Consider the following 10,989-nt stretch of genomic DNA (forward strand, 5'->3'; position numbering starts at 1 on the left):
AGTAGGTATTTTTATTGCTCCATCAACCTTTTCTACGTCTCTTGAGATCATTTAAGCTTTTTGTTTTGTTATATGTTTAAGAACTTTCATTAATTCCAAATAATGATAAAAAAAAAAATACATATTGAAATTAAATATTATAGAATATGAAACTACGTCCACTAAAAAAAAATCATCTCGCAAAACTACATGCGCACACATACATACGTGTGTACATATAAATACACGAATAATATTTTAATTGTTAGTTGGATTATGGGTATTATTTTATTTAAAATTAAAATCTTTGGCTTAAATGAAAGTCAATGAAATCTCCAAATCATCTAACATGGAAGGAACTAAGTCATGAACAAGTTAGTTCATAATTAGTCATCCTTCTTGTGTCAGTTCTCTTATGTAAAAATGTGAGATGGAGAGGCGAATGAATCATTATTTACATAAATGTGAAATCCAGTGTTTGGTGGACACTTTTTAAAGCCTTGAAGAAAAATCAGAATGAAAAACTCAAAACGATCGATATTTGCTAACAGTAACCGGGCAAAGCGGACAATATTTGCTAGTGTATAAGAGAGAAACATGGTAGGAGAAGGGTTCCAGTTAAATTCCCATTAAATATGTGAAAAATGTATTAAACATTTAAAAAGGATGGTAATCAGTTAGGAAGGAGTCTGATTTGATAATATCCGGAGTTTTGAAATTTTCTTATCCCAAGTTGATGGTAATAAATTGCATTTCTTACCACTTCCAACATTTGACTTTAAGTTGAGAAAACAATGGTTTCACGCGCACGGAAGTAGAATATTATAAGTGTCATTTTCATGCATTCTTGCAAGAAACCCGAATTACCCAAACTAAACCCTAAACAAATTATGTAGAATAATAGTCATGTGGATTGACCCCAACAACTCAATCGTCACCACCTTGTTTAGTCTCTCTTTTCAAAAATGTTAGCTTGACCAAGTTCATGCACCCCATCCTCCTCTTCCACACCTTATATATGCTGAAGATATGCCGGATCTTCGTAGAAGTTACAGAAAGCAAGTAGGCGCCCATGGCCATGGGAGCTTTATGGAGGGCTTTGGTTCTGGCTGTGGTTCTTGTGGCGGCTACTGTGGAGAGAACAGACGCACAATTAGTAGAGAATTTCTACGCCTCCACTTGTCCAAACGTGGAGCGAATCGTTACACAAGCTGTTCAAAACAAGTTTGATCAAACGTTCGTCACCGTCCCTGCAACTTTGCGACTCTTCTTCCATGATTGCTTCGTTGAGGTGTTCTTCTAATCTTATCATCCCCTAAATTAGTTAACATGAGACTCCCTCCAAACAATTCTCACCAACTTGATCCCTGCTTCATATTTATAAAGTTTATCATTGGTGGTAGAAGCTTATTTGTTTACTAATGAGTATAGGGGTGTGATGCTTCGGTGTTGATAGCATCTCCAAATGGGGATGCCGAGAAAGACGCTCAAGACAATATTTCATTAGCTGGAGATGGATTTGACACGGTTATTAAAGCTAAACAAGCAGTTGAAAGTGCTTGTCCCGGTGTTGTCTCTTGTGCTGACGTTTTGGCTCTTGCAACTAGAGATGTCGTTAATTTGGTAGGATTTTTTAAATGAATGGATGAAAAAATATTTTAAAAGAAAATTCATGACATTGGACTAAAAATTATGAATTATAATTTTAAAATCATTGATTTATTGTCCTCGTGTTTCAGGCAGGGGGCCCACTGTACAGCGTGGAACTAGGACGTCGAGATGGGCTAATTTCCCGAGCATCCCGAGTGGCCGGAAACTTACCGGAACCATTCTTCAATCTGGACCAACTGGTCAACATGTTCGCCGCCCACAACCTGACCCTCATCGACATGATCGCACTCTCCGGAGCCCACACCTTGGGCTTCTCCCACTGCGACCGTTTCTCCAACCGTCTCTACTCCTTTTCCCCTTCGTCTCCGGTGGACCCGTCGTTGGACCCCGGCTACGCGCAGCAGCTAATGGATGCGTGTCCGCGGAACGTGGATCCCAGCATAGCCATAGACATGGATCCTATAACCCCTCGGACCTTCGACAACGTTTACTACCAGAACCTTATCGCCGGCAAGGGCCTCTTCACTGCCGACCAGATTCTGTTCACGGAGTCCGAATCCCAGCCGACAGTCCGCAGCTTCGCCACCAACGGGGCTGAGTTTAATGCGGCGTTTATCAACGCCATGACCAAGATGGGTCGGATTGGAGTTAAGACTGGTGATGATGGTGAAATTCGAATGGATTGCAGTGCCTTTAATTCCTAATTTTTGTTGCTCATCATGTGATGAACTCGAAAGATAAGTTATGGTCATGTAACAAGTTATTTCCTATTCTGTTCGGTCTTTTTGTATGAAAATTTGTTGGTATAAAAAATAAACAACATATAATGATTAAAAGAAACATAACTATTGTGTCTGTCAAGAACATGTAGCAAAGCTCAAACCTCCTTGGTCGAATAAATGCATAGCATATTTTGTATTTACTGATGAATATTGGTGAAATCTAGTTTACACAAAGCGTGGATGAACGAGATTTTCCATAGAGGTTGTAGTAAACACCCCTGGTTCGGTGAACCAAAACCAAACTTAAGATGCCTGCAATGGCGCAGAAAACAGCCATTATGATACAAGTTAGAGAGAAACATATGGTGCCCACGCACTTGAGCGGTCCAGCGGAGCTCTGCAGCTGTGAGAGATGATTGAGAGCTTGCTTCTCTGCTTCCTTATCATAGATGCTGCTCGTGATTAACCCAGAAAATATCAAAGATCCCATGGGAGTAGAGAGAGTGATGAAATTGTATAAAGCAGCAAACTTTTTCAACCCAAACAATTCAGAGGCAGTAGCAGGCACAATTGCCCAGTGAGCCCCGTACCCGAGCCCTGTTATGAGAGTTCCAATGTACATTGCTCCAGGCCATCCCATTCCGATGAAGAGATGTCCAAATATCATAAGGATTTGCGCAATCACCATTGCAATGGGTCTTGGATAAGCATAATCTCTGTTGAAGAGAATGATAGTAAGATATAATATAATCATATTTTATGCTGTAACGGTCCAAGCTCAAGTCCACTGTTGTCAAATAGCGTCTTTTTTAGACTTTTACTTTTGAATTTCTTCTCAAGGTTTTAAAACGCGTCAGCAAGGAGAAGTTTTCATGCCTTTATAAGGAATGCATCTTTAAAACGCGTCTGCTTGGGAGAGGTTTCCACACCGTTATAAGAAATGTTTCGTTTCCCTCTCCAATCGAAGTGGGATCTCACAATCCTCCCTCTTTGAGGGTTCAGCGGTCTCGCTGGCACATCGCTCACTCAGTGTCTGACTCTTATACTATTTGCAATAGCCCAAGTCCACTGCTAATGCTAATAGATATTATCTCTTTGGGCTTTTCCTTTCAGGGTTCCCCTCGAGGTTTTAAAACGTGTCTACTATGAAGAGGATCTAGCCCTACTCCAACCAGTGTCTCGTACCATCCGGTAACTGGCTTTGATACTATTTGCAAGGGAGAAGTTTCCTCACGGCTATAAAAAATACTTCGTTTTCGTTTCCCTTCCCAATTGGTGTGGGATCTCACCTTGAGACAACTAAAATAAATTTGGTACCTCACAGCAATCTCAGAGAGGTAGCCACCACCAACACGGCCGAGGAAGTTCCATATGCTGATGAGGGACACAAAAATATGTGTATTATCATAGCCTAAGGACTCGCTCATCTGTCCGAGGTTATCGATCACGGTCAATCCAGTTCCAGAACCAAGGAGATGGGAGAGAAATATAAGCCAAAAGTCTGCTTTGATTAAAGCTTGACCCAAAGTGAAATCTTCCCCTCTACGTGGACCCTTCCTCCTCTGCACTCTTACTGCTCCTTCTGCAGCTGCTTGCAATAGTTTTGCTTGCAACTGAGCAATGCGTTTTTGTCTCTCTGATGCAGGAACTGAGTCCTCTACCTCTGATTTTTCATCTTCCACCTCACTTAATATCACTTCATTACCATCTGCTTCAGATGTAGCAGGTTCCTGTCTGTGTAACGGTTGTAGGAGAGCCTCTTGCCCAGCATATGTTGTCGTCTCTGAGCTCAAAGTCGACGCCACCGGAATCAAAAAGGGAATAAGAAGGATGACAAACATAACAGCAGTGAAAATGGCTATCACAGTGGAGCTCAAGGTAACAAGATCCTCAACAAGCATGACTCCCATCAAATATGCAGCCAAGAGGAGGCAGACGCCATAAACAGTAGTAAAGCTCATGGTGTCAGACCGCCGCACTTGCCTATGGCCGGCAACAGGTTTGATAAAAAACATCAAGCCAATAGCCACCAGTGCAGGACCTACTGCAATCATGAATATAAGATCGGCTGAATCAGGAGAATGCATGATTGCATATATCTGAGTCAAGATTGCACCGCTTAAACCAGCAAAGCCTTTCAAAATCCCAACCACAGGACCCCTGCTTTTTGGAAAGTTTTGTACGCAAGAAACCAGAGAAACTGTATTGAAGTAAGTCTCCCCATTCGTTCCCACAAATACAAGAACGCACATCTGCACAATCATATTCATACATGACTAGACAAAACTGGCAAAACAGGGGGAATAGCTTAACAATTTGTTCTTCAAAGGACTTTTCAATAGCTTCAATCAACATAGATATTCAGCAAATCTGTTGAATATTCAATAAAATTGTTTCTATAATCTTAGAGACAATTTATCAAACAGATAATGTGCTTCCTGCTGCAATTTTCTACAGAATCCTATCAAGGTTTGAATATGGATATAACATTCTAACTATCTAAAGACGATGATTCATACCCATTCGATTAAAAGAAAAGAGGAGGAGACTGAAAACTTACAGCCCAGAGAGGCAAAACTGGAGCTCGACCAATGACGATGAGCCAAATCCAACCATACCCGACAAAGTTACTGATAGCACCGACCAACATAGTTGCCCAGAAGGGCAATATCTCCAACAAGGTTCCGGCTAGAGTACCGACACTATCGCCAAGATCTTTCGCCACACCGAGCCGCGCAATTTGCCTCTGACTGTAACTCAAATTGGTTTTGATCACCGGCGATATGCTTCCAAAGAGATACCCAATTCCCGCGCAAGATTGAACCCATATTGCAGCCACAAAAACCAACCACCTATTGTTCAAAAAGCCCACAAGTTTCTCATTACACATACCCATCAATGCCCAGAACCCAAACTCTCTCCGATTTTTTTACGTCCGTCCCAAAATTTGGCTGCCAAAGAGGTAACTATAGAATCGAAACGGACCCTTATGGGAATGATAAGGAGGGGTGGATTGATGGAGATGGGGTGGCAACATAAACATGGATCTCTTCGACTATTAATACGCAAAATCCCCGCCATGGCGCGCACTCTGTTTTGTTAGGCACACAAACAAGAAACTTAGAATTGGATATGGCTACGGCGATTCAAATTAGAAGATGACAACAAAGCGGTGATCATCTACCAGAAATGACAACGAAACAAATCGATCGTCTACCAGAACTGCCACCATCTTAAGAGTTACCATTTGACCATTTCATATGGGAACGACGATCCAATTTCAAATATAGAATAAGGAACTTCGTAACTCGACCGTTATTTTATTTTATTTTACTGAATGGTACAAGTTATTTATGTATTGTTTTTATTTTATCGAGCTCCGACTAACAAATAGTCGATATGTCCGAGTGGTTAAGGAGACAGACTTGAAATCTGTTGGGCTTCGCCCGCGCAGGTTCGAACCCTGCTGTCGACGAGAATATTTTACTAAATTTCTCTTTTGCTTCTTGGGTTGAAAATTGGCAATATCGTTCCTAGTATAAGCCAAAATGATATTTACAGTTTTGATTTGAAGTATATATGGAAGTATGAAGAACACATTTTTTGTAAAGGTCATAATGATTGAATAGTAAGTCAAGAATAAAACATGAGAAACCAAAAATACACAGAAACAGAGTAAAGCCGAGCCAATCCACTTGAGAACATGTGAATCTGAATAACTTCATTCGCTAACCTTCGTCTTTCCAACTCATCCCTCCACCACCATTCCTCTCCCCTTTCTCCTTTACTTAATGCCGTCTTCCTCCTCCTCTTCCTTCCTCATTTCCATTCCCTAGACTCTTCCTCACCATGGCGGATTGGGGTCCAGTCTTTGTGGCGGTGGTGCTCTTCGTTCTCCTAACCCCCGGATTGCTCGTTCAGATGCCCGGGAAGAATCGCTTCATCGAGTTTGGGAACTTCCAGACCAGCGGAGTTTCCATTCTGGTTCATTCCGCTCTCTATTTTGCCTTGATCTGCATCTTCTTGCTGGCTGTTGGTGTTCATGTTTATATGGGCTCCTAATTCTAATTCTAATTCTAATTCTAATTCTGCACCTTTTGTGTAATCCTCTTTCTTTATTTCTTCCCAACTCTATCATCTGCTTCCATCTATGCATCATTTTTTTAAATCTCTCTCTCTCTGCTTATAATCATCCTCTCAACTTTATCCTCTGTTCTCGAGGAATTTGATTCCTCAACTCGATGATTCCAGATTCGAGAAAGGGGATCGGATTTACCATAAAACTTTATTCTACGAATAAGTGACTTGCCTCAACTACGTGCATACCTAACTAAACTTTATTTTACTTTATATTCAAAACTAAGAACGTAGCAAAAATAGTTTTAGGCGTGCTAATAAACTAGTCCCCCAAAAAGCACATATCGAATCAGTATGAATTTTAGACCTCCAGTTTTGATCAATTATCAAAATCTGAACACCTGATTTTTTAAAAAGTGGAATTAATTAGAGATCTATCAGATGTTCGAAATAAGCTAAATTCTGTTATGACTCAAACAAACAAAAAAATTAATTAGAGTCTATGTCTGAGTATAGTACAAGATCATTCAAAAGTCGAGAGAGTGCATCAACAAAATTTCAGGCGAGGAAAGCGAAATGAAAACTGAACTAAAAATCAAAGCATGAAGTAGAGATCTGAACTTGAAATTAAGCGGATGAGAGAATTTTTCATTCGATGAAGAGTGAGCAACATGAAAGTTCTTCAACTACAAATCACGATTCAAGGAGAGAAATTAAAAAAAAATTACATGGATGAAGCAGCAGCGTGATGTAGAAGAAGAAGAAGAAGAAGAAGAAGAAGCAGAGGTCTAAATGTAAATATGGAGGTTGAGCATAACAAGTAGCAAAATAAGGAGCAGAAGAAAGACAACGGCATGAACAAAGATGGAAGCAAAACTGGTCTTCAAATTCATGAACTCGAGGGGGCGTTCCGATCCCGGCATCTGAATGATCATCCCTGGCGACAGAAACGCAAACAGAACCGAAGCGATCAATGGAGCTGCCAAATCATTCATTCTTGTGTTGTTCTTGTAAAAATGGGGACGCACAGAATGCCTGAGTTTTAATGGTTAGAGAGGAATAAGAATTTTTGTAAAAGGTTTACGGAGCTTCTCCACCATCCCCTTTTTATTCCATTTTCCTTGTAACTAACCCCACCCCATGACACATGGCTGGTGCATTCATAATTATGTCCACCACTCCAATTTCATTGAAGACTATTGAAGACTATAGATTTATAAGTAAAAAATACATATTTATTAGTATGAAATCCTTTAAAAAAATCAAAAGCAAAACCATGAGTGACTATGCTTAAAGTGGATAAAATTATAACATGGTATCATTGCCATAGTTTTAACGTAGTCACGTCAATAAAACCCTCAAATGTCAAACAATGAAGTTGTGAGTCTCGAAAGTATAGTCAAAATGTTGTATTTTGTTTGATGGCTCCTTATGCTTCAAAGGAGGCTCTATGGTGTATTTTGTTCGAGTGGAGAATTGTTGGGAGAAGAGTCCACATCTTATACATAATAACTACACCTCTATTGTTACGAAGCCAGTTGGGGAAACCAAAAGTAAAGCAGGAGAGCTTGTGTTCAATATTATATTATTGTAGAGGTTCGAGATTCTTAAGATCACTTTCTCCACACTCACCCGTCCAATTCAAGCATAATTCAATAAACAAGGTATGAATTACCATAGTGAGAGTTGAGAGAATTAAAAATGAAAATAATTGATATATAAGGTTTTTTGGAATTAAAAATTATAATTTTCACTCGAAATATGATATTTTAAAAATTAATAAATTTTATCTTCTTTTATGTTCTCATCCCTAGCTTTTCATTTAAATAATTAAAATAATATTGTAGTCGCTGTAAGTTTTTGATTTATTTTATTTTAATTTTAGTTTAGAATTAATTTAAAAAAGTGATAAATTGATAAACAATTTTATTCAAGAAAATACATCATGGGTCGATTATTCACATTTCTAAATATTAATAGAAACTATTATTATTTTTCTAAAAAATTAAATTTAATTAACCAAGAATTTGAAAATTATAGAGATTAAAATATATATAAAAAAAATATTAACACTTGAGAGGACGGAAGGTCCACGGCACAAATTTTGATGCAATTAAATGGGAGAAAAAGGCGCAGAAAAGCAAGAGCACATTGCACAATAATCCACATCATTTCAGGAGAAGAACCATCCCTTTTCCTTCCCGCTTACTCCGCAGTCGACCGCGACCGACCCGCCAATTATCTGGGCCATCAACCCCCTGGCCCACGGGGGCCCATTTACCACTTCACCTACAAGCTCCAATTGATGACTACAGAAAGTAACTATCTGCTACCGCCCGCACAGAATAAAATTCTTAAATAATTAATTTTAATCAGTACCTATCGCCACCAATCAGTGTCAATCTCGTAATTAACATCAACTTCTAGGAGATTCCCACGTTGTTCGAATCCAGAAATAAAGAGTGAACTCTGCTGAATTCAATTTCTCTTCTTCTTCTTCTTCTTCTTCTTCTTCTTCTTCTTCTTCCCCATCGCGTTACTGCAAGACTAACTCGCTTCACGTTTTGCTACTTTGGATATTTCTCTCTTTACGTCTAGTGAAGTACGAAATCTGGGAAAGGATGTCGGATTGGGCACCAGTAGTGATCGGAGTTGTACTGTTCGTACTGCTCTCTCCAGGGCTTCTGTTCCAGTTTCCGGGGAATAATCGACAGTTTGAGTTTGGGAGTATGAAGACCAACGGAAAGGCCATCGCCATTCACACGCTCATTTTCTTTATCCTTTACGCCGTCTTCATTCTCGCTCTCCGTATCCACATCTATACTGGCTGATCCGGTATTCTCTTATTCTCGTCTCTTTCCGTTTTCATTCGAGATTGTTACCAACTGAAGTTTCTGCAATCTTGGTGATGTTTGTGCCGCCTTGTGTTTTGTATTTCTTTTCGAAGCGGATCTTGTTTGATCTGTCTGGATTTGCGATTTGTGTATGTGTAGTCGGAGACTCGGAAGAGATAAAGGAATTTTGTTTGTTAATTTCGTTTTTACATACGCCTATCCCTCCATTGCTGGTATACATCCAACATTGGGCTCTGTAGCTACTCATGCTCATCGAGAAGCTTCTTTTTCTTTCCCCCTATTCTTTAGTTTCATAAATTTAACGCATCTCAAGTACAAGGTACTCGTCTTAGCGCGGTTAATCTGGTCAAATTTTTGTTGAAGTCTCATAGTATAAGCAAGCTACTAGAGGGGTATGATCAATTAGTTAAGACAATAGAGAAGAATTTTGCTCAAAATATTCAAACAATTACCGCGAGAGTGTTCATTGAACTTTACCTTTCTTATTAACCCCCAAAAAGAATGGAAATTATAGATTACATTTAGACAGATTATTACACTATAGAAAGTTATTGTTGAAAGGGAAGAAGAGAACAAGAAATGGAGCAGAGTAGGCAGAAGTATGCTGTAAGTCCTAGTGAAAAAGAAGCAATTCATTTGGCGAAGGTAGCCAAAGCAGATTATGAAGTTGTTAAACGTGTATGTGAATACCAATTGCGATGACCAATATGGTGAGTATGCAGAAGAATATGATGGCGTGCACCAAAATGGCAATCCCACTGGTGTTCATGTTCCCAAACTCCACCACCCTGATTCTGGCCGGCAACTGAAAAAGCAGCCCCGGCGACAGGAGAATGAAGAGCGCCACTGCTACCACAACCGGCCCCCAGTCTGCATTCATCTCTATCTAGAAGAAGAGGTGTGTTTTGAAGTAGACAGAGAATAGGATGAGTGTGAGCGAGAGAGAGAATTGAAGGTTGGAAGTACCTGGAAGTAAAGAGGGGTTATAAGGGGGAATGAGTCTGTAGATTTGCTTAAGGAAGAAGGAGTTGAGGGGTTGGATGCCAAACTTGGGGAGAAAGAAGAAAAATGTTCATAATCGAAGGAAAGGTATGTGATGGGTCGATGGGAGTGGATCTGCTTTATGAAGATTGAAAGAAAAGGATTTGGATTTTCCTTCATTCCAGTTCCAATGGAAATGCTCTCTTTTTTCTTGCTTTAGGGATGTGTGATGAGGGTGGAGCCTTTTGTTTAAAGAAATTGGATGTGTGTGCTAGTGTAAAGTTGTGTTTATCAGGCTTAGATTATTGAGAATGCTTTGTTGTTTGTTTGTTTGTTTGTTTCTTTACACCAAAAGCTTAGAAGGATTGTCTTGTCATAAAGATGTTCGAGGCCTGCGGAATTCATTGCACCATGATGCAAGCATGAATGTGATTGGGCAATGAACAGAATATTTTTGTTGTCGCATAATATCATATCTTGAAGATGGGGAAATAGCTTTATCTCTGTGCATTGCTTTTCAGATGTATGAGTTAACATATTGCTCTATTCTTTTCTTCGCCTCTGTAGGCAATCAAGACCACTCATCTTCTCTGGTGTGAATAGGAATCAATCAAATGATTATGAGTTGATCAAACTTGCATAACATTTCTTTTCTCCTCTTTTCATTTTTTGTAAGCCCACTCTTGCCCCTCTCGTCTCGTCTCGTCTCGTCTCTTGTTTTTATGCAACAACGACCTTTTTTGAGCAATTGGAAAAATAGCTTT

The 10,989-nt window shown here is 39.6% G+C and overlaps 5 protein-coding genes and 1 non-coding gene across 6 annotated transcripts; 3 read left to right on the top strand and 3 right to left on the bottom strand.

The window, feature by feature from the left end:
• Positions 1 to 952: 952 nt before the first annotated feature.
• On the top strand, positions 953 to 2,505 carry LOC111489047 (peroxidase 55). Its single transcript, XM_023137068.1, has 3 exons — positions 953 to 1,270; positions 1,411 to 1,602; positions 1,719 to 2,505. The coding sequence occupies exons 1-3, from the start codon at positions 1,052 to 1,054 to the stop codon at positions 2,292 to 2,294; spliced, it is 987 nt and encodes a 328-aa protein (XP_022992836.1). The 5' UTR covers positions 953 to 1,051; the 3' UTR covers positions 2,295 to 2,505.
• A 6-nt stretch (positions 2,506 to 2,511) lies between these two features.
• LOC111489039 (protein NUCLEAR FUSION DEFECTIVE 4-like) lies at positions 2,512 to 5,518 on the bottom strand. Its single transcript, XM_023137058.1, has 3 exons — positions 4,873 to 5,518; positions 3,630 to 4,564; positions 2,512 to 3,028 (listed from the first exon to the last, which is right to left on the bottom strand). Exons 1-3 carry the CDS (start codon positions 5,206 to 5,208, stop codon positions 2,533 to 2,535), a joined length of 1,767 nt encoding a protein of 588 aa, XP_022992826.1. The 5' UTR covers positions 5,209 to 5,518; the 3' UTR covers positions 2,512 to 2,532.
• Positions 5,519 to 5,705: 187 nt separating this feature from the next.
• On the top strand, positions 5,706 to 5,787 carry TRNAS-UGA. Its single transcript has one exon. It is a non-coding gene; the product is annotated as a tRNA-Ser (tRNA).
• A 228-nt stretch (positions 5,788 to 6,015) lies between these two features.
• On the top strand, positions 6,016 to 9,437 carry LOC111489412. The gene is made up of 3 exons (XM_023137600.1): positions 6,016 to 6,371; positions 8,237 to 8,241; positions 8,851 to 9,437. Exons 1-3 carry the CDS (start codon positions 6,162 to 6,164, stop codon positions 9,218 to 9,220), a joined length of 585 nt encoding a protein of 194 aa, XP_022993368.1. The 5' UTR covers positions 6,016 to 6,161; the 3' UTR covers positions 9,221 to 9,437.
• On the bottom strand, positions 7,006 to 7,499 carry LOC111489054. Its single transcript, XM_023137077.1, has one exon. It carries the CDS (start codon positions 7,382 to 7,384, stop codon positions 7,178 to 7,180), a length of 207 nt encoding a protein of 68 aa, XP_022992845.1. The 5' UTR covers positions 7,385 to 7,499; the 3' UTR covers positions 7,006 to 7,177.
• A 246-nt stretch (positions 9,438 to 9,683) lies between the features above and the next one.
• Positions 9,684 to 10,858, bottom strand: LOC111489052. Its single transcript, XM_023137076.1, has one exon. It carries the CDS (start codon positions 10,122 to 10,124, stop codon positions 9,915 to 9,917), a length of 210 nt encoding a protein of 69 aa, XP_022992844.1. The 5' UTR covers positions 10,125 to 10,858; the 3' UTR covers positions 9,684 to 9,914.
• Positions 10,859 to 10,989: the final 131 nt, after the last annotated feature.

The sequence above is a fragment of the Cucurbita maxima genome, unplaced genomic scaffold, assembly GCF_002738345.1.
Source record: "Cucurbita maxima cultivar Rimu unplaced genomic scaffold, Cmax_1.0 Cma_Scf00014, whole genome shotgun sequence".
Classification (NCBI taxonomy): Eukaryota; Viridiplantae; Streptophyta; class Magnoliopsida; order Cucurbitales; family Cucurbitaceae; genus Cucurbita; species Cucurbita maxima.

Excerpts from the sequence above, each read along its gene's own strand:
- LOC111489047 (XM_023137068.1), top strand. The coding sequence starts at position 1,052 with ATGGCCATGGGAGCTTTATGGAGGGCTTTGGTTCTGGCTGTGGTTCTT. Across the intron at positions 1,271-1,410 it reads TCCATGATTGCTTCGTTGAG|GGGTGTGATGCTTCGGTGTT; the intron begins GTGTTCTTCTAA and ends TAATGAGTATAG. Across the intron at positions 1,603-1,718 it reads CTAGAGATGTCGTTAATTTG|GCAGGGGGCCCACTGTACAG; the intron begins GTAGGATTTTTT and ends CTCGTGTTTCAG.
- LOC111489039 (XM_023137058.1), bottom strand. The coding sequence starts at position 5,208 with ATGGGTATGTGTAATGAGAAACTTGTGGGCTTTTTGAACAATAGGTGG. Across the intron at positions 4,565-4,872 it reads CAGTTTTGCCTCTCTGGGCT|ATGTGCGTTCTTGTATTTGT; the intron begins GTAAGTTTTCAG and ends ATGATTGTGCAG. Across the intron at positions 3,029-3,629 it reads CTCTCTGAGATTGCTGTGAG|AGATTATGCTTATCCAAGAC; the intron begins GTACCAAATTTA and ends TCTCTTCAACAG.
- LOC111489412 (XM_023137600.1), top strand. The coding sequence starts at position 6,162 with ATGGCGGATTGGGGTCCAGTCTTTGTGGCGGTGGTGCTCTTCGTTCTC.
- LOC111489054 (XM_023137077.1), bottom strand. The coding sequence starts at position 7,384 with ATGAATGATTTGGCAGCTCCATTGATCGCTTCGGTTCTGTTTGCGTTT.
- LOC111489052 (XM_023137076.1), bottom strand. The coding sequence starts at position 10,124 with ATGAATGCAGACTGGGGGCCGGTTGTGGTAGCAGTGGCGCTCTTCATT.